Genomic DNA, 21,031 nt, shown 5'->3' on the forward strand with positions numbered 1-21,031 from the left:
TAAATATAGTATGTCCTGGCTTGAAATACACCCAACAAGTCTACTAGTAGATTTATAAAAATTGTATTAACAATTTGAATTAATATTATCTAACCTTATCTGTGGTATAAATCCACAATTGATGATTTCTAGCTGACATTGGGTGTACAGGCATTTTACTGCAGTAGAGTTACAAGATATTTTGAACGATAGTGTCCCAGGCTGCTGGCCTGGAGTAGGTTTAGATGGCCTGGAGTAGGTTTAAAGTAGTGGTGAGGTTTTAATGGGTGCAGGGTTAGTTGGTAGGGTAATTGTTTCACAAAGTGTATTGAATACATACTACAGAATAGTAGGCGGATACACAGCCAATACAGTAGGTGGCGGCCTACACCTATTACATTTGTTTGCCACAATACCCAAAAAGAAGTCGCTTTGACAACGATTGCTTCTGCCTTAACCCATTCTTCAGACAGACATTACTAGTTGTGCAGAGTGATGTTTATATGCTAGGTAGCTGGTGTGCGACCGAAGAAAATCACTAGCATTTAAAAAAAAAAGGTTTGAGTAGCATATGAATTATGTTTGGAATTAAATCATACTCAAGAGTAAAACAATGTCTGGTTCTTCAGCATTACGCGAGCAGTTGTGTGGCTATGATGAACCGGACCAGCGGCAGTGTCGAACTTGATCCTCAGCATCATTTGAACCGCGAGCGCCGTTCCGTCTCATCAGTTTGTCATGACAGAAGAGATTTTCACACTTCTTCCAAGTGTGCTGGTAAAAACCTGTTGAGGAAGTTTGTCAACAAAACAAAGTAAGAGAACGTTATGGTTTTGACGTTTTGGTAGCAAGCCCTGAGTTGTCTGATTTGATTCATCATGTCTTGCTAGCCTTGCTATGTCAAATCCTTGTTCACGCCAAGCATGTTTGGCTCGACAATAACAAGTTGTTAGCATGAGCACAAACGGATCAGGTACCAGGCTCCTCTTCTGCTATGACTTGAGTAACGTTTTCTTCATTGCATGTCTTCAACAGGAAGAAGCTCTGGTATGAAACACCACCCCAGGTTGGTACACAGTCTCATGTCATGATTTAGATTGTAATTATGCTTATTCTCAGCCTGGTCCCTGATCTGTTGTCATTGGCATAACAATTCCATAGGAGTTGTCAAGACAGTAGAAACAGACTGGCACTCAGGCTTGATGTATCCGGTTTCACACCTTAACCTTTGTGTAATTCTAACAGGGGCCACCGTCCAATCAGTTCAGTGCTCTGAAGCCACCTAAGAAACGAAGCCAAGAGGACAACATGCGCACCAGAGTCCTCAACTCCATCCTGTACAAGGCCATCACTGATCTACTGAGCTCCCCCGAAGTCAACTATGAGGTCTACAGCTACAGTGTGGACATCTCAAGGGTAGGAATAACCGTGCCGGTGTGTTTGCAATCATGCCACAACTCCCTGTCACTCATTGTCATGTTTGGCTGGACAATGACAGCATTGATCACTTGCCGATCTGGGACTAGGCTAGGAAGTACTTCAGCTTGGACTGAAATATTCAATGACATTTTGGTAATGCAAGGTAGCTTCATAAAATTGGTGCTAGTATTGTGTACATTCTATCCCTCTCAGCACTGCATGGAAGGCGCCAAAATGCAAAGTCCTTCCATTTTGAGTTTTTCTAATATTGCGCGTGTGTCACATCAGGTGTCACTGCCTGCAGACTTCTCTAGTTGCCGGGTCTATTGGAAAACCAGTGGTGTGTCAGAGAGGGATGACCAGATTCAGCAAGCACTGGACAAGAGCAGCCCTCGTATAAGGTAAGCACTCTCTCAGGAAAATAGCAGTACTCTTCTCTTTCTGTGGTGATTGTTTCTAGCCTGGTTCCAGATCTATGTGTTCTTGCCAACGGTCCATGTCAAAGAGTTGGAAGGATAGCACACGGAGACTGACACTCGGGCTAGGATGTTTCAGGATGTTGTTAGAGAGAACCCCTGTGCTGTTCTGTTGTTAACAGGTACCTCATTATGGCTCATCAAACCCTTGGTGGTGTCCCTCCTTTGGTTTTCATAAAGGATAAACAGTATGCAGCCATGTCTGAGGTAATTGGCATTTCATATTCATTAGAACACAAACAATATTCAACATTTTATGACAAACTGTGCTGATGGACTTTGTGCTTGTGGACTGTGCTGTTAGGTTGAAAACCTACTCAAGATGGCTGACTTTGGTCCTGAAGATGGTCTGGGGTGAGAAAGTCTGATGACTGGGGCTCAAATAGTAAATACAGTCAAGTGAATTTTTGAAGTTGACTTAATACATCTAATTTCTTCCAGAGAACAACTACATGTAGTGGAATCAGGACAGTCCACCACATCTAAAAAACCTGTGCTGTTCGGGGTTGACCACGACGCTCTCAACAAACAGATCCTGGACTACAAACTGAGGGTCAAAGACACTACCTCAAACACCCTGGCACCAGAGCTCACAATGCAGCAGCTGGAGGTGCTGGCAGAGTACAGGAAGCAGAAGATAATGGAGAAGAAGAAGAAGTCTAAACGGCCCGTTGATGATGACATCACTCCTAAGGAGTACCTTCTGTCCAGGCACAGCCAGGGTCAGGAGAGGGAGGAGGACGACGGCCGGGCATTCAGCCAGGAAGACGACCAGGTCCGAGAACTCATGGCTGAGGAGAGCAGGAAGTCCTAGATCCTTAGTTGAAAAGGTGAAATGTCAGTGACGAAACATCACAACTTGTAATCCTGGTTATCATCTCCATCAGACTTTCCTATTCGGAAGTCCAACTTGGGAGAGTCGTTCCAAGTGGTTTGTTTCGCCGTCGGAACCTTGTATTTGTCACTTCCGAGGAGCATTGGGAAGGCACCATGAATGCCCAGTGTACTGGAGATCCCTTCTCCTTACATGTGTGTTTTGGTAGTTTTACACCAGAGATCAGACATGGGTGAATTGTTCACGTCAATAAACACTTTCAAGGTATTGAGTTTGTCATGATATGTTTAATTGTTCATGGACTACCATTCCAATAGGTGTAGAAATATTAGTCAACAGGATTGGGGTGGGGGGGTGTATATAGAAAAACATGATCACCAATCCAGTCCTGTAAATGATCCGTTGTAAACATTAAAGGCACATCATGCGGAAACTGCAACTATGTTGTAAGTTAAGTAAAAGGCCGAGACGCAATCTGAAAAGGCTCTTGATATTTTAAAAGGTCATTTCCGATTTAAGGCGTTTGCCTTGAATGTGATCTCTGTGAACGCGGTAACAAAGGCTCATTGTCCACAGCGTTACAGATTGAATCACGCCAGGAATATTTGAATTATACACTTGTATAAAAAGTACATTCCAAATTCTTGTTTTCTAAGAAAAACCTTTTGATATATTAAGTTGAATTAACGTAAGGATATGCTAATCACGGAGAAAAGGCATAAGCGATGAAATGATACATTTCAAGCCACTATGTTATTCCAATCAAAGCCATTGGAGATTGGTTGTGGGTTTCATAGAGCAAGCCAGGGTGGAGTTCATTAGGACACACTGTAGAAAAATGTCTAGCAACGGAACAATACATCTGTGTTCTAATTGGACAAGTTCAGGTAATATCTCCCCGTGTTAAAAATGTCTTCCACCTACTGAATGACCCGGGATGAAACTGTTGACTGCTCCTCCATGCCTGCACCAACGCTCTGTCCTGCTCAGATAGATTCCACAGTATGCTCCTCGGTCTGCACAGCCTCTTGGACATAGACGATGAACTGGGAGGCGTCCTCTCCCTGAGTGTACACGGTGACCGTCTCCATGCCCTCCACATCATCAGACGACACCACCAGATGGTGCTCCTCACCCAGCCCCATGGAGGCTGCCTGCTGGAAGGGGTCCTGGATCATCACAGTGTGGCTCCCCTGCTCCTCCTCCTCAGCCACCTGGAAGATGTTGGAAAGAGGATTGGAATGTCCTAAATGGCAACATGTTCCCTATTGACAAGGGCCCTAACACCATATTCCCTTTTATAGTGCACTAAGTTTGACCAGAGGGCCCTGGTCAAAAGTAGTGCACTATTGGCACCCTATTCCCTTTTATAGTGCACTACTTTTGACACTGCTCTTACCTGCTCCACCACAGTCACTCTGCCAGGGACCATGGCCACCATGGAGGCTGCTGTGGCATCATTAGACTCTGCCCCCAGCTCAATGATCTGCTGCAGGATGTTAACCGCTGTGGGATCCAGCCCTTCTGTGGTGGTCGCCACCACCCCTAAGCAGAGCATTCCAATACATTAAACACAGTGAGGGACACCAAGGATATGTCACCTCTTTGTCACTCTGTTGTATGTGGCTTGACAAGAGTACAAACAGATCTGGGATCAGGCTAACTTGTCCTAACCGTTCTCTGTGAACCTGAGATCCTGGAGGGCCGACACGGCAGCTTCGGTCCCCTGAGGGTCCTCTGTCTCAGTGATGTGGAGGTACTGGGTAAGGGGCTCCTCCACCGACTGTTCCACCACCTCAGAACACACACACACAACACGGTGTCTAGACATAGAAAAACATCTTAATATTGACCATATATATATATATATATATATGAGAGTATGAAACCTTACCTCCCATTGGTTGAGACCAAGCACATCACTCTGAATCACTTTGAGGCCATGCTTGTTCTTCAGGTGTCTGTTCATCTCCCACTTGGTACCGTACACATAGTCACACACAGGACACTTCACTCCACCTAGAGATATAGGACATAGTCACACACAGGACACTTCACTCCACCTAGAGATATAGGACATAGTCACACACAGGACACTTCACTCCACCTAGAGATATAGGACATAGTCACACACAGGACACTTCACTCCACCTAGAGATATAGGACATAGTCACACACAGGACACTTGATTCCACCTAGAGATATAGGACATAGTCACACACAGGACACTTCACTCCACCTAGAGATATCAGGACAAGTACACACAGGACACTTCACTCCACCTAGAGATATAGGACATAGTCACACACAGGACACACTCCACCTAGAGATATGGACATAGTCACACACAGGACACTTCAGTTCCACCTAGAGATATAGGACATAGTCACAAACTGAACTTCACTCCACCTAGAGATATAGGACATAGTCACACACAGGACACTTCACTCACCTAGAGCTATCATAGTCACACACAGGACACTTCACTCCACCTAGAGATAGGACATAGTCACACACAGGACATCACTCCACCTAGAGATATAGGACATAGTCACACACAGGACACTTATCACCACCTAGAGATATTGTCACACACAGGAACTCCACCAGAGATATAGGACATAGTCACACACAGGACAACTCCACCTAGAGATATAGGACAGTCACACACACATCACTCCACCTAAAGATATAGGACATAGTCACACCACAGGACACTTCACTCCACCTAGAGACATAGGACATAGTCACACACAGGACATCACTCCACCTAGAGATATAGGACATAGTCAACACAGGACACTTCATCTCAACCTCAGAGATTAGGACATAGTCACACACAGGACATTTCCACCTAGAGATATAGGACATAGTCATTGACACAGGACACTTCACTCCACCATAGAATAAGGACATAGTCAAACAGGAACTTGTCCACCTAGAGATATAGGACATAGTCACACACAGGACACTTCAATGCCACCTTATAGGACATAGTCACACACAGGACACTTCATCTCCATAGAGATATAGGACATAGTCACACACAGGACACTTCGACTCCACCTAGAGATATAGGACATAGTCACACACAGGACACTTTAACTGCCACCTAGAGATTAGGACATAGTCACACACAGGACACTTCACTACCACCTAGAGATATAGGACATAGTCACCATCAGGACACTTCACTATACCTAGAGATACAGGACACTTATCCACCTAGAGATATAGGACATAGTCACACACAGGACACTTCACTCCACCTAGAGATATAGGACATAGTCACACACAGGACAGTCCACCTAGAGATAAGGACAGTCACACACAGGACACTTCACTCTACCTAGAGATACAGGACACTTCACTCCACCTAGAGATATACAGTGATTTGATTTGCCTTGCGAAAGTATTCGGCCCCCTTGAACTTCGACCTTTTGCCACATTTCAGGCTTCAAACAAAGATATAAAACTGTATTTTTTTGTGAAGAATCAACAAGAATCAACAACAAGTGGGACACAATCATGAAGTGGAATGACATGGGCTGAATAATTTTGCACGCCCAATTTTTCAGTTTTTGATTTGTTTAAAAAGTTTGAAATATCCAATAAATGTCGTTCCACTTCATGATTGTGTCCCACTTGTTGTTGATTCTTCACAAAAATACAGTTTTATATCTTTATGTTTTGAAGCCTGAAATGTGGCAAAAGTTTGCAAAGTTCAACCTAGCAAGGCACTGTAGGACAGTCACACACAGGACACTTCACTCCACCTAGAGATACAGGACAGTCTCACACGGGACACTTCACTCTACCTAGAGATACAGGACACTTCACTCTACCTAGAGATATAGGACACTTCACTCTACCTAGAGATATAGGACACTTCACTCCACCTAGAGAGAGTCTCAAACGGGACACTTCACTCCACCTAGAGACATACGGGACACTTCACTCCACCTAGAGATATAGGACAGTCACACACAGGACACTTCACTCTACCTAGAGATATAGGACACTTCACTCCACCTAGAGATATAGGACACTTCACTCCACCTAGAGATATAGGACAGTCTCAAACGGGACACTTCACTCCACCTAGAGATATAGGACAGTCACACACAGGACACTTCACTCTACCTAGAGATATAGGACACTTCACTCCACCTAGAGATATAGGACACTTCACTCCACCTAGAGTTATAGGACACTTCACTCCACCTAGAGATACAGGACACTTTAAAGACTGATTCCAGAGTCCTCTGTTTTCTGAGTAAAGACTGATTCCAGGTCCTCTGTTCTACTGAGTAAAGACTGATTCCAGGTCCTCTGTTCTACTGAGTAAAGACTGATTCCAGGTCCTCTGTTCTACTGAGTAAAGACTGATTCCAGGTCCTCTGTTCTACTGAGTAAAGACTGATTCCAGGTCCTCTGTTCTACTGAGTAAAGACTGATTCCAGGTCCTCTGTTCTACTGAGTAAAGACTGATTCCAGGTCCTCTGTTCTACTGAGTAAAGACTGATTCCAGGTCCTCTGTTCTACTGAGTAAAGACTGATTCCAGGTCCTCTGTTCTACTGAGTAAAGACTGATTCCAGGTCCTCTGTTCTACTGAGTAAAGACTGATTCCAGGTCCTCTGTTCTACTGAGTAAAGACTGATTCCAGGTCCTCTGTTCTACTGAGTAAAGACTGCTCAAATGGATTCAGGTCTGGGGAATGGGCGGGCCAGTCCATAGCATCAATGCCTTCCTCTTGCAGGAACTGCTGACACACTCCAGCCACATGAGGTCTAGCATTGTCTTGCATTAGGAGGAACCCAGGGCCAACCGCACCAGCATATGGTCTCACAAGGGGTCAGAGGATCTCATCTCGGTACCTAATGGCAGTCAAGCTACCTCTGGCGAGCACATGGAGGGCTGTGCGGCCCCCCAAAGAAATGCCACCCCACACCATGACTGACCCACCGCCAAACCGGTCATGCTGGAGGATGTTGCAGGCAGCAGAATGTTCTCCACGGCGTCTCCAGACTGTCACGTGTTCAGTGTGAACCTGCTTTCATCTGTGAAGAGCACAGGGTGCCAATCTTGGTGTTCTCTGGCAAATGCCAAACATCCTGCACGGTGTTGGGCTGGAAGCACAACCCCCACCTGTGGACGTCGGGCCCTCATACCACCCTCATGGAGTCTGTTTCTGACCGTTTAAGCAGACACATGCACATTTGTGGCCTGCTGGAGGTCATTATGCAGAGCTCTGGCAGTGCTCCTCCTGGACACTACGCTGACAGACACAGCAAACCTTCTTGCCACAGCTCGTATTGATGTGCCATCCTGGATGAGCTGCACTACCTGTGCCATCCTGGATGAGCTGCACTACCTGAGCCAGTTGTGTGGGTTGTAGACTCCGTCTCATACTACCACTAGAGTGAAAGCACCGCCAGCATTCAGAAGTGACCAAAAACATCAGTCAGGAAGAATAGGAACTGAGAAGTGGTCTGTGGTCACCACCTGCAGAACCACTCCTTTATTGGGGGTGTCTTGCTAAATGCCTATAATTTCCACATGTTGTCTATTCCATTTGCACAACAGCATGTGAAATTTATTGTCAATCAGTGTTGCTTCCTAAGTGGACAGTTTGATTTCACAGAAGTGTGATTGACTTGGAGTTACATTGTGTTGTTTAAGTGTTCCCTTTATTTTTTTGAGCAGTGTGTATATATACATATATATATATATATATATATATATATATATAGGACAAAACACACCACGACATAAAGAGAGACCTAAGACAACAACATAGCAAGGCAGCAACACATGACCAAACAGCATGGTAGCAACACAAAACATGGTACAAACATTATTGGGCACAGACAACAGCACAATGGGCAAGAAGGTAGAGACAACAATACTTGTTTTTCCCTATTAAACTTAGTTGAATACATTGACTAAGTCTTTCTGGATAAGAGCGTCTGCTAAGTGTGTCTCTGCTGAGCGACTCACCTTGCTGTTCCACAGCCTCAGAGGTGGCTGGCCCAGGCCCTGCGTTACAGTACTCCTGGTTGGTACAGTATGAGACACAGAGATCAGTGTGTCTCTGCTGGCGACTCACCTTGCTGTTCCACAGCCTCAGAGGTGGCTGGCCCAGGCCCTGCGTTACAGTACTCCTGGTTGGTACAGTATGAGACACAGAGATCAGTGTGTCTCTGCTGAGCGACTCACCTTGCTGTTCCACAGCCTCAGAGGTGGCTGGCCCAGGCCCTGCGTTACAGTACTCCTGGTTGGTACAGTATGAGACACAGAGATCGGTGTGTCTCTGCTGAGCGACTCACCTTGCTGTTCCACAGCCTCAGAGGTGGCTGGCCCAGGCCCTGCGTTACAGTACTCCTGGTTGGGGTGCTTCTTGCTGTAATGTCTCTTCAGACTCACCTTGCTGTTCCACAGCCTCTGGCCCAGGCCCTGCTACAGGGTCAGGGTGTATGAGACTGCTATGTTACAGGAGTAGTGACAGTGGCCGCAGCGGTAGGGCTGTGGAAAACACATTTCAATGGGCTTCAATAATGAAGACTAGAAAGGGTCCTTTTTTTCTGAGGGAACATTGTGCTGCTCCCTTAAGCTGTCCAAATGTACTTAATGGTAGTGGAAGTTGAACCTGTTAGAGGCTGGTGTTGATACGTTGATGCTAGTGACTGTATTATAAAAGCTTTATATAGAGAGACGGCCCTCTTCTGTTTACCTTGAAAGAGGCGTGCTGCTCCATGTGTCGTACCAGTAGAGGTTTCTGTGCAGCGCTGTAATCACACTCTGTACACTGGAACTGCTTGCCTACAGTATGGAGGGACAGAGACAGGATGACAATACTCATCAGGTACATACCTAACCCTACAGTATGGAGGGACATACCTAACCCTACAGTATGGAGGGACATACCTAACCCTACAGTATGGAGGGACATACCTAACCCTACAGTATGGAGGTACATAGAGGTTTCTGTGAGGTAATCATACTCTGTACTAACCCTACAGTATGGAGGGACAGAGACAGGATGACAATACTCATCAGGTACATACCTAACCCTACAGTATGGAGGGGTACATACCTAACCCTACAGTATGGAGGACATACCTAACCCTACAGTATGGAGGGACATACCTAACTCATCAGGGGGACATACCTAACCCTACAGTATGGAGGGACAGAGACAGGATGACAATACTCATCAGGTACATACCTAACCCTACAGTATGGAGGGACATACCTAACCCTACAGTATGGAGGGACAGAGACAGGATGACAATACTCATCAGGTACATACCTAACCCTACAGTATGGAGGGACATACCTAACCCTACAGTATGGAGGGACAGAGACAGGATGACAATACTCATCAGGTACATACCTAACCCTACAGTATGGAGGGACATACCTAACCCTACAGTATGGAGGGACATACCTAACCCTACAGTATGGAGGACATACCTAACCCTACAGTATGGAGGGACATACCTAACCCTACAGTATGGAGGGACATACCTAACCCTACAGTATGGAGGACATACCTAACCCTACAGTATGGAGGGACATACCTAACCCTACAGTATGGAGGGACATACCTAACCCTACAGTATGGAGGGACAGAGACAGGATGACAATACTCATCAGGTACATACCTAACCCTACAGTATGGAGGGACATACCTAACCCTACAGTATGGAGGGACATACCTAACCCTACAGTATGGAGGGACAGAGACAGGATGACAATACTCATCATGGGGACATACCTAACCCTACAGTATGGAGGGACATACCTAACCCTACAGTATGGAGGGACAGAGACAGGATGACAATACTCATCAGGTACATACCTAACCCTACAGTATGGAGGGACATACCTAACCCTACAGTATGGAGGGACATACCTAACCCTACAGTATGGAGGTACATACCTAACCCTACAGTATGGAGGGACATACCTAACCCTACAGTATGGAGGGACATACCTAACCCTACAGTATGGAGGTACATACCTAACCCTACAGTATGGAGGGACATACCTAACCCTACAGTATGAGGGACATACCTAACCCTACAGTATGGAGGGACATACCTAACCCTACAGTATGGAGGGACATACCTAACCCTACAGTATGGAGGTACATACCTAACCCTACAGTATGGAGGACATACCTAACCCTACAGTATGGAGGGACATACCTAACCCTACAGTATGGAGGGACATACCTAACCCTACAGTATGGAGGTACATACCTAACCCTACAGTATGGAGGGACATACCTAACCCTACAGTATGGAGGGACAGAGACAGGAGGTACATACCTAACCCTACAGTATGGAGGGACATACCTAACCCTACAGTATGGAGGGAGGTACATACCTAACCCTACAGTATGGAGGGACATACCTAACCCTACAGTATGGAGGGACATACCTAACCCTACAGTATGGAGGGACATACCTAACCCTACAGTATGGAGGGACATACCTAACCCTACAGTATGGAGGTACATACCTAACCCTACAGTATGGAGGGACATACCTAACCCTACAGTATGGAGGACATACCTAACCCTACAGTATGGAGGTACATACCTAACCCTACAGTATGGAGGTACATACCTAACCCTACAGTATGGAGGGACATACCTAACCCTACAGTATGGAGGTACATACCTAACCCTACAGTATGGAGGTACATACCTAACCCTACAGTATGGAGGTACATACCTAACCCTACAGTATGGAGGTACATACCTAACCCTACAGTATGGAGGGACATACCTAACCCTACAGTATGGAGGTACATACCTAACCCTACAGTATGGAGGTACATACCTAACCCTACAGTATGGAGGTACATACCTAACCCTACAGTATGGAGGGAGGTACATACCTAACCCTACAGTATGGAGGAGGTACATACCTAACCCTACAGTATGGAGGACATACCTAACCCTACAGTATGGAGGTACATACCTAACCCTACAGTATGGAGGGACATACCTAACCCTACAGTATGGAGGTACATACCTAACCCTACAGTATGGAGGTACATACCTAACCCTACAGTATGGAGGGACATACCTAACCCTACAGTATGGAGGTACATACCTAACCCTACAGTATGGAGGGACATACCTAACCCTACAGTATGGAGGTAGGTACATACCTAACCCTACAGTATGGAGGTAGGTACATACCTAACCCTACAGTATGGAGGTACATACCTAACCCTACAGTATGGAGGTACATACCTAACCCTACAGTATGGAGGTACATACCTAACCCTACAGTATGGAGGTACATACCTAACCCTACAGTATGGAGGGACATACCTAACCCTACAGTATGGAGGGACAGAGACAGGATGACAATACTCATCAGGTACATACCTAACCCTACAGTATGGAGGGACAGAGACAGGATGACAATACTCATCAGGTACATACCTAACCCTACAGTATGGAGGGACAGAGACAGGATGACAATACTCATCAGGTACATACCTAACCCTACAGTATGGAGGGACATACCTAACCCTACAGTATGGAGGGACAGAGACAGGATGACAATACTCATCAGGTACATACCTAACCCTACAGTATGGAGGGACAGAGACAGGATGACAATACTCATCAGGTACATACCTAACCCTACAGTATGGAGGGACAGAGACAGGATGACAATACTCATCAGGTACATACCTAACCCTACAGTATGGAGGTACATACCTAACCCTACAGTATGGAGGGACAGAGACAGGATGACAATACTCATCAGGTGGTACATACCTAACCCTACAGTATGGAGGTACATACCTAACCCTACAGTATGGAGGGACATACCTAACCCTACAGTATGGAGGGACAGAGACAGGATGACAATACTCATCAGGTACATACCTAACCCTACAGTATGGAGGTACATACCTAACCCTACAGTATGGAGGGACATACCTAACCCTACAGTATGGAGGGACATACCTAACCCTACAGTATGGAGGGACATACCTAACCCTACAGTATGGAGGGACATACCTAACCCTACAGTATGGAGGGACAGAGACAGGATGACAATACTCATCAGGTGGTACATACCTAACCCTACAGTATGGAGGGACATACCTAACCCTACAGTATGGAGGTACATACCTAACCCTACAGTATGGAGGTACATACCTAACCCTACAGTATGGAGGTACATACCTAACCCTACAGTATGGAGGTACATACCTAACCCTACAGTATGGAGGTACATACCTAACCCTACAGTATGGAGGGACATACCTAACCCTACAGTATGGAGGGACATACCTAACCCTACAGTATGGAGGTACATACCTAACCCTACAGTATGGAGGGACATACCTAACCCTACAGTATGGAGGGACATACCTAACCCTACAGTATGGAGGGACAGAGACAGGATGACAATACTCATCAGGTACATACCTAACCCTACAGTATGGAGGTACATACCTAACCCTACAGTATGGAGGGACAGAGACAGGATGACAATACTCATCAGGTACATACCTAACCCTACAGTATGGAGGGACATACCTAACCCTACAGTATGGAGGTACATACCTAACCCTACAGTATGGAGGGACATACCTAACCCTACAGTATGAAGGGACATACCTAACCCTACAGTATGGAGGGACATACCTAACCCTACAGTATGGAGGGACATACCTAACCCTACAGTATGGAGGTACATACCTAACCCTACAGTATGGAGGTACATACCTAACCCTACAGTATGGAGGGACATACCTAACCCTACAGTATGGAGGGACATACCTAACCCTACAGTATGGAGGTACATACCTAACCCTACAGTATGGAGGGACATACCTAACCCTACAGTATGGAGGGACAGAGACAGGAGGTACATACCTAACCCTACAGTATGGAGGTACATACCTAACCCTACAGTATGGAGGGAGGTACATACCTAACCCTACAGTGTGGAGGGACATACCTAACCCTACAGTATGGAGGTACATACCTAACCCTACAGTATGGAGGGACATACCTAACCCTACAGTATGGAGGGACATACCTAACCCTACAGTATGGAGGTACATACCTAACCCTACAGTATGGAGGGACATACCTAACCCTACAGTATGGAGGTACATACCTAACCCTACAGTATGGAGGTACATACCTAACCCTACAGTATGGAGGTACATACCTAACCCTACAGTATGGAGGGACATACCTAACCCTACAGTATGGAGGGACATACCTAACCCTACAGTATGGAGGGACAGAGACAGGATGACAATACTCATCAGGTACATACCTAACCCTACAGTATGGAGGGACAGAGACAGGATGACAATACTCATCAGGTACATACCTAACCCTACAGTATGGAGGGACAGAGACAGGATGACAATACTCATCAGGTACATACCTAACCCTACAGTATGGAGGGACATACCTAACCCTACAGTATGGAGGGACAGAGACAGGATGACAATACTCATCAGGTACATACCTAACCCTACAGTATGGAGGGACAGAGACAGGATGACAATACTCATCAGGTACATACCTAACCCTACAGTATGGAGGGACAGAGACAGGATGACAATACTCATCAGGTACATACCTAACCCTACAGTATGGAGGTACATACCTAACCCTACAGTATGGAGGGACAGAGACAGGATGACAATACTCATCAGGTGGTACATAACTAACCCTACAGTATGGAGGTACATACCTAACCCTACAGTATGGAGGGACATACCTAACCCTACAGTATGGAGGGACAGAGACAGGATGACAATACTCATCAGGTACATACCTAACCCTACAGTATGGAGGGACATACCTAACCCTACAGTATGGAGGGACAGAGACAGGATGACAATACTCATCAGGTACATACCTAACCCTATAGTATGGAGGTACATACCTAACCCTACAGTATGGAGGGACATACCTAACCCTACAGTATGGAGGGACATACCTAACCCTACAGTATGGAGGGACATACCTAACCCTACAGTATGGAGGGACATACCTAACCCTACAGTATGGAGGGACAGAGACAGGATGACAATACTCATCAGGTGGTACATACCTAACCCTACAGTATGGAGGGACATACCTAACCCTACAGTATGGAGGTACATACCTAACCCTACAGTATGGAGGTACATACCTAACCCTACAGTATGGAGGTACATACCTAACCCTACAGTATGGAGGTACATACCTAACCCTACAGTATGGAGGTACATACCTAACCCTACAGTATGGAGGGACATACCTAACCCTACAGTATGGAGGGACATACCTAACCCTACAGTATGGAGGTACATACCTAACCCTACAGTATGGAGGGACATACCTAACCCTACAGTATGGAGGGACATACCTAACCCTACAGTATGGAGGGACATACCTAACCCTACAGTATGGAGGGACATACCTAACCCTACAGTATGGAGGGACAGAGACAGGATGACAATACTCATCAGGTGGTACATACCTAACCCTACAGTATGGAGGGACATACCTAACCCTACAGTATGGAGGTACATACCTAACCCTACAGTATGGAGGTACATACCTAACCCTACAGTATGGAGGTACATACCTAACCCTACAGTATGGAGGTACATACCTAACCCTACAGTATGGAGGTACATACCTAACCCTACAGTATGGAGGGACATACCTAACCCTACAGTATGGAGGGACATACCTAACCCTACAGTATGGAGGTACATACCTAACCCTACAGTATGGAGGGACATACCTAACCCTACAGTATGGAGGGACATACCTAACCCTACAGTATGGAGGGACAGAGACAGGATGACAATACTCATCAGGTACATACCTAACCCTACAGTATGGAGGGACATACCTAACCCTACAGTATGGAGGGACATACCTAACCCTACAGTATGGAGGTACATACCTAACCCTACAGTATGGAGGGACAGAGACAGGATGACAATACTCATCAGGTACATACCTAACCCTACAGTATGGAGGGACATACCTAACCCTACAGTATGGAGGTACATACCTAACCCTACAGTATGGAGGGACATACCTAACCCTACAGTATGAAGGGACATACCTAACCCTACAGTATGGAGGGACATACCTAACCCTACAGTATGGAGGGACATACCTAACCCTACAGTATGGAGGTACATACCTAACCCTACAGTATGGAGGTACATACCTAACCCTACAGTATGGAGGGACATACCTAACCCTACAGTATGGAGGGACATACCTAACCCTACAGTATGGAGGTACATACCTAACCCTACAGTATGGAGGGACATACCTAACCCTACAGTATGGAGGGACAGAGACAGGAGGTACATACCTAACCCTACAGTATGGAGGTACATACCTAACCCTACAGTATGGAGGGAGGTACATACCTAACCCTACAGTGTGGAGGGACATACCTAACCCTACAGTATGGAGGGACATACCTAACCCTACAGTATGGAGGGACAGAGACAGGATGACAATACTCATCAGGTACATACCTAACCCTACAGTATGGAGGGACATACCTAACCCTACAGTATGGAGGGACAGAGACAGGATGACAATACTCATCAGGTACATACCTAACCCTACAGTATGGAGGTACATACCTAACCCTACAGTATGGAGGGACATACCTAACCCTACAGTATGGAGGGACATACCTAACCCTACAGTATGGAGGGACAGAGACAGGATGACAATACTCATCAGGTACATACCTAACCCTACAGTATGGAGGGACATACCTAACCCTACAGTATGGAGGGACAGAGACAGGATGACAATACTCATCAGGTACATACCTAACCCTACAGTATGGAGAGACATACCTAACCCTACAGTATGGAGGGACAGAGACAGGATGACAATACTCATCAGGTACATACCTAACCCTACAGTATGGAGGGACATACCTAACCCTACAGTATGTAGGGACATACCTAACCCTACAGTATGGAGGGACATACCTAACCCTACAGTATTGAGGGACATACCTAACCCTACAGTATGGAGGGACATACCTAACCCTACAGTATGGAGGGACATACCTAACCCTACAGTATGGAGGTACATACCTAACCCTACAGTATGGAGGGACATACCTAACCCTACAGTATGGAGGGACAGAGACAGGATGACAATACTCATCAGGTACATACCTAACCCTACAGTATGGAGGGACATACCTAACCCTACAGTATGGAGGGACATACCTAACCCTACAGTATGGAGGGACAGAGACAGGATGACAATACTCATCAGGTACATACCTAACCCTACAGTATGGAGGGACATACCTAACCCTACAGTATGGAGGGACAGAGACAGGATGACAATACTCATCAGGTACATACCTAACCCTACAGTATGGAGGTACATACCTAACCCTACAGTATGGAGGGACATACCTAACCCTACAGTATGGAGGAACATACCTAACCCTACAGTATGGAGGTACATACCTAACCCTACAGTATGGAGGGACATACCTAACCCTACAGTATGGAGGTACATACCTAACCCTACAGTATGGAGGGACATACCTAACCCTACAGTATGAAGGGACATACCTAACCCTACAGTATGGAGGGACATACCTAACCCTACAGTATGGAGGGACATACCTAACCCTACAGTATGGAGGTACATACCTAACCCTACAGTATGGAGGTACATACCTAACCCTACAGTATGGAGGGACATACCTAACCCTACAGTATGGAGGGACATACCTAACCCTACAGTATGGAGGTACATACCTAACCCTACAGTATGGAGGGACATACCTAACCCTACAATATGGAGGGACAGAGACAGGAGGTACATACCTAACCCTACAGTATGGAGGGACATACCTAACCCTACAGTATGGAGGGAGGTACATACCTAACCCTACAGTGTGGAGGGACATACCTAACCCTACAGTATGGAGGTACATACCTAACCCTACAGTATGGAGGGACATACCTAACCCTACAGTATGGAGGGACATACCTAACCCTACAGTATGGAGGTACATACCTAACCCTACAGTATGGAGGGACATACCTAACCCTACAGTATGGAGGTACATACCTAACCCTACAGTATGGAGGTACATACCTAACCCTACAGTATTGAGGTACATACCTAACCCTACAGTATGGAGGGACATACCTAACCCTACAGTATGGAGGTACATACCTAACCCTACAGTATGGAGGTACATACCTAACCCTACAGTATGGAGGTACATACCTAACCCTACAGTATGGAGGTACATACCTAACCCTACAGTATGGAGGGACATACCTAACCCTACAGTATGGAGGTACATACCTAACCCTACAGTATGGAGGTACATACCTAACCCTACAGTATGGAGGGAGGTACATACCTAACCCTACAGTATGGAGGGAGGTACATACCTAACCCTACAGTATGGAGGGAGGTACATACCTAACCCTACAGTATGGAGGGAGGTACATACCTAACCCTACAGTATGGAGGGACATACCTAACCCTACAGTATGGAGGTACATACCTAACCCTACAGTATGGAGGGACATACCTAACCCTACAGTATGGAGGTACATACCTAACCCTACAGTATGGAGGTACATACCTAACCCTACAGTATGGAGGGACATACCTAACCCTACAGTATGGAGGTACATACCTAACCCTACAGTATGGAGGGACATACCTAACCCTACAGTATGGAGGTACATACCTAACCCTACAGTATGGAGGTAGGTACATACCTAACCCTACAGTATGGAGGTACATACCTAACCCTACAGTATGGAGGTACATACCTAACCCTACAGTATGGAGGTACATACCTAACCCTACAGTATGGAGGTACATACCTAACCCTACAGTATGGAGGGACATACCTAACCCTACAGTATGGAGGGACAGAGACAGGATGACAATACTCATCAGGTACATACCTAACCCTACAGTATGGAGGGACAGAGACAGGATGACAATACTCATACATACCTAACCCTACAGTATGGAGGGACAGAGACAGGATGACAATACTCATCAGGTACATACCTAACCCTACAGTATGGAGGGACATACCTAACCCTACAGTATGGAGGGACAGAGACAGGATGACAATACTCATCAGGTACATACCTAACCCTACAGTATGGAGGGACAGAGACAGGATGACAATACTCATCAGGTACATACCTAACCCTACAGTATGGAGGGACAGAGACAGGATGACAATACTCATCAGGTACATACCTAACCCTACAGTATGGAGGTACATACCTAACCCTACAGTATGGAGGGACAGAGACAGGATGACAATACTCATCAGGTGGTACATACCTAACCCTACAGTATGGAGGTACATACCTAACCCTACAGTATGGAGGGACATACCTAACCCTACAGTATGGAGGGACAGAGACAGGATGACAATACTCATCAGGTACATACCTAACCCTACAGTATGGAGGTACATACCTAACCCTACAGTATGGAGGGACATACCTAACCCTACAGTATGGAGGGACATACCCTAACCCTACAGTATGGAGGGACATACCTAACCCTACAGTATGGAGGGACATACCTAACCCTACAGTATGGAGGGACATACCTAACCCTACAGTATGGAGGGACAGAGACAGGATGACAATACTCATCAGGTGGTACATACCTAACCCTACAGTATGGAGGGACATACCTAACCCTACAGTATGGAGGTACATACCTAACCCTACAGTATGGAGGTACATACCTAACCCTACAGTATGGAGGTACATACCTAACCCTACAGTATGGAGGTACATACCTAACCCTACAGTATGGAGGTACATACCTAACCCTACAGTATGGAGGGACATACCTAACCCTACAGTATGGAGGGACATACCTAACCCTACAGTATGGAGGTACATACCTAACCCTACAGTATGGAGGGACATACCTAACCCTACAGTATGGAGGGACATACCTAACCCTACAGTATGGAGGGACAGAGACAGGATGACAATACTCATCAGGTACATACCTAACCCTACAGTATGGAGGTACATACCTAACCCTACAGTATGGAGGGACAGAGACAGGATGACAATACTCATCAGGTACATACCTAACCCTACAGTATGGAGGGACATACCTAACCCTACAGTATGGAGGTACATACCTAACCCTACAGTATGGAGGGACATACCTAACCCTACAGTATGAAGGGACATACCTAACCCTACAGTATGGAGGGACATACCTAACCCTACAGTATGGAGGGACATACCTAACCCTACAGTATGGAGGTACATACCTAACCCTACAGTATGGAGGTACATACCTAACCCTACAGTATGGAGGGACATACCTAACCCTACAGTATGGAGGGACATACCTAACCCTACAGTATGGAGGTACATACCTAACCCTACAGTATGGAGGGACATACCTAACCCTACAGTATGGAGGGACAGAGACAGGAGGTACATACCTAACCCTACAGTATGGAGGTACATACCTAACCCTACAGTATGGGAGGGAGGTACATACCTAACCCTACAGTGTGGAGGGACATACCTAACCCTACAGTATGGAGGTACATACCTAACCCTACAGTATGGAGGGACATACCTAACCCTACAGTATGGAGGGACATACCTAACCCTACAGTATGGAGGTACATACCTAACCCTACAGTATGGAGGGACATACCTAACCCTACAGTATGGAGGTACATACCTAACCCTACAGTATGGAGGTACATACCTAACCCTACAGTATGGAGGTACATACCTAACCCTACAGTATGGAGGGACATACCTAACCCTACAGTATGGAGGGACATACCTAACCCTACAGTATGGAGGTACATACCTAACCCTACAGTATGGAGGGACATACCTAACCCTACAGTATGGAGGGACAGAGACAGGATGACAATACTCATCAGGTACATACCTAACCCTACAGTATGGAGGGACAGAGACAGGATGACAATACTCATCAGGTACATACCTAACCCTACAGTATGGAGGGACAGAGACAGGATGACAATACTCATCAGGTACATACCTAACCCTACAGTATGGAGGGACATACCTAACCCTACAGTATGGAGGGACAGAGACAGGATGACAATACTCATCAGGTACATACCTAACCCTACAGTATGGAGGGACAGAGACAGGATGACAATACTCATCAGGTACATACCTAACCCTACAGTATGGAGGGACAGAGACAGGATGACAATACTCATCAGGTACATACCTAACCCTACAGTA

General features: G+C 46.0%; 2 protein-coding genes across 2 annotated transcripts in view; one reads left to right on the forward strand and one right to left on the reverse strand.

Annotated features, from left to right (window-relative positions):
- Positions 1-425: 425 nt before the first annotated feature.
- On the forward strand, positions 426-2,976 carry LOC124024526 (putative ribosome-binding factor A, mitochondrial). The gene is made up of 7 exons (XM_046338448.1): positions 426-793; positions 1,015-1,045; positions 1,225-1,395; positions 1,687-1,799; positions 1,997-2,081; positions 2,179-2,228; positions 2,316-2,976. Exons 1-7 carry the CDS (start codon positions 558-560, stop codon positions 2,686-2,688), a joined length of 1,059 nt encoding a protein of 352 aa, XP_046194404.1. The 5' UTR covers positions 426-557; the 3' UTR covers positions 2,689-2,976.
- Positions 2,977-2,983: 7 nt separating this feature from the next.
- LOC124024524 (zinc finger protein ZFAT-like) overlaps positions 2,984-21,031 on the reverse strand; it is a 42,702-nt gene continuing 24,654 nt past the window's right edge. Inside the window, exons 13-19 of the mRNA XM_046338446.1 lie at positions 9,444-9,532; positions 9,194-9,235; positions 9,040-9,136; positions 4,604-4,728; positions 4,384-4,504; positions 4,109-4,254; positions 2,984-3,923 (exon numbers count right to left, since the gene is read on the reverse strand). Coding sequence (XP_046194402.1) covers positions 3,696-3,923; positions 4,109-4,254; positions 4,384-4,504; positions 4,604-4,728; positions 9,040-9,136; positions 9,194-9,235; positions 9,444-9,532 — 848 coding nt within the window. The 3' untranslated portion in view covers positions 2,984-3,695. The remainder of the gene's footprint in view (positions 3,924-4,108; positions 4,255-4,383; positions 4,505-4,603; positions 4,729-9,039; positions 9,137-9,193; positions 9,236-9,443; positions 9,533-21,031) is intronic.

The sequence above is a fragment of the Oncorhynchus gorbuscha genome, unplaced genomic scaffold (genome assembly GCF_021184085.1).
Source record: "Oncorhynchus gorbuscha isolate QuinsamMale2020 ecotype Even-year unplaced genomic scaffold, OgorEven_v1.0 Un_scaffold_1911, whole genome shotgun sequence".
Lineage (NCBI taxonomy): Eukaryota > Metazoa > Chordata > Actinopteri > Salmoniformes > Salmonidae > Oncorhynchus > Oncorhynchus gorbuscha.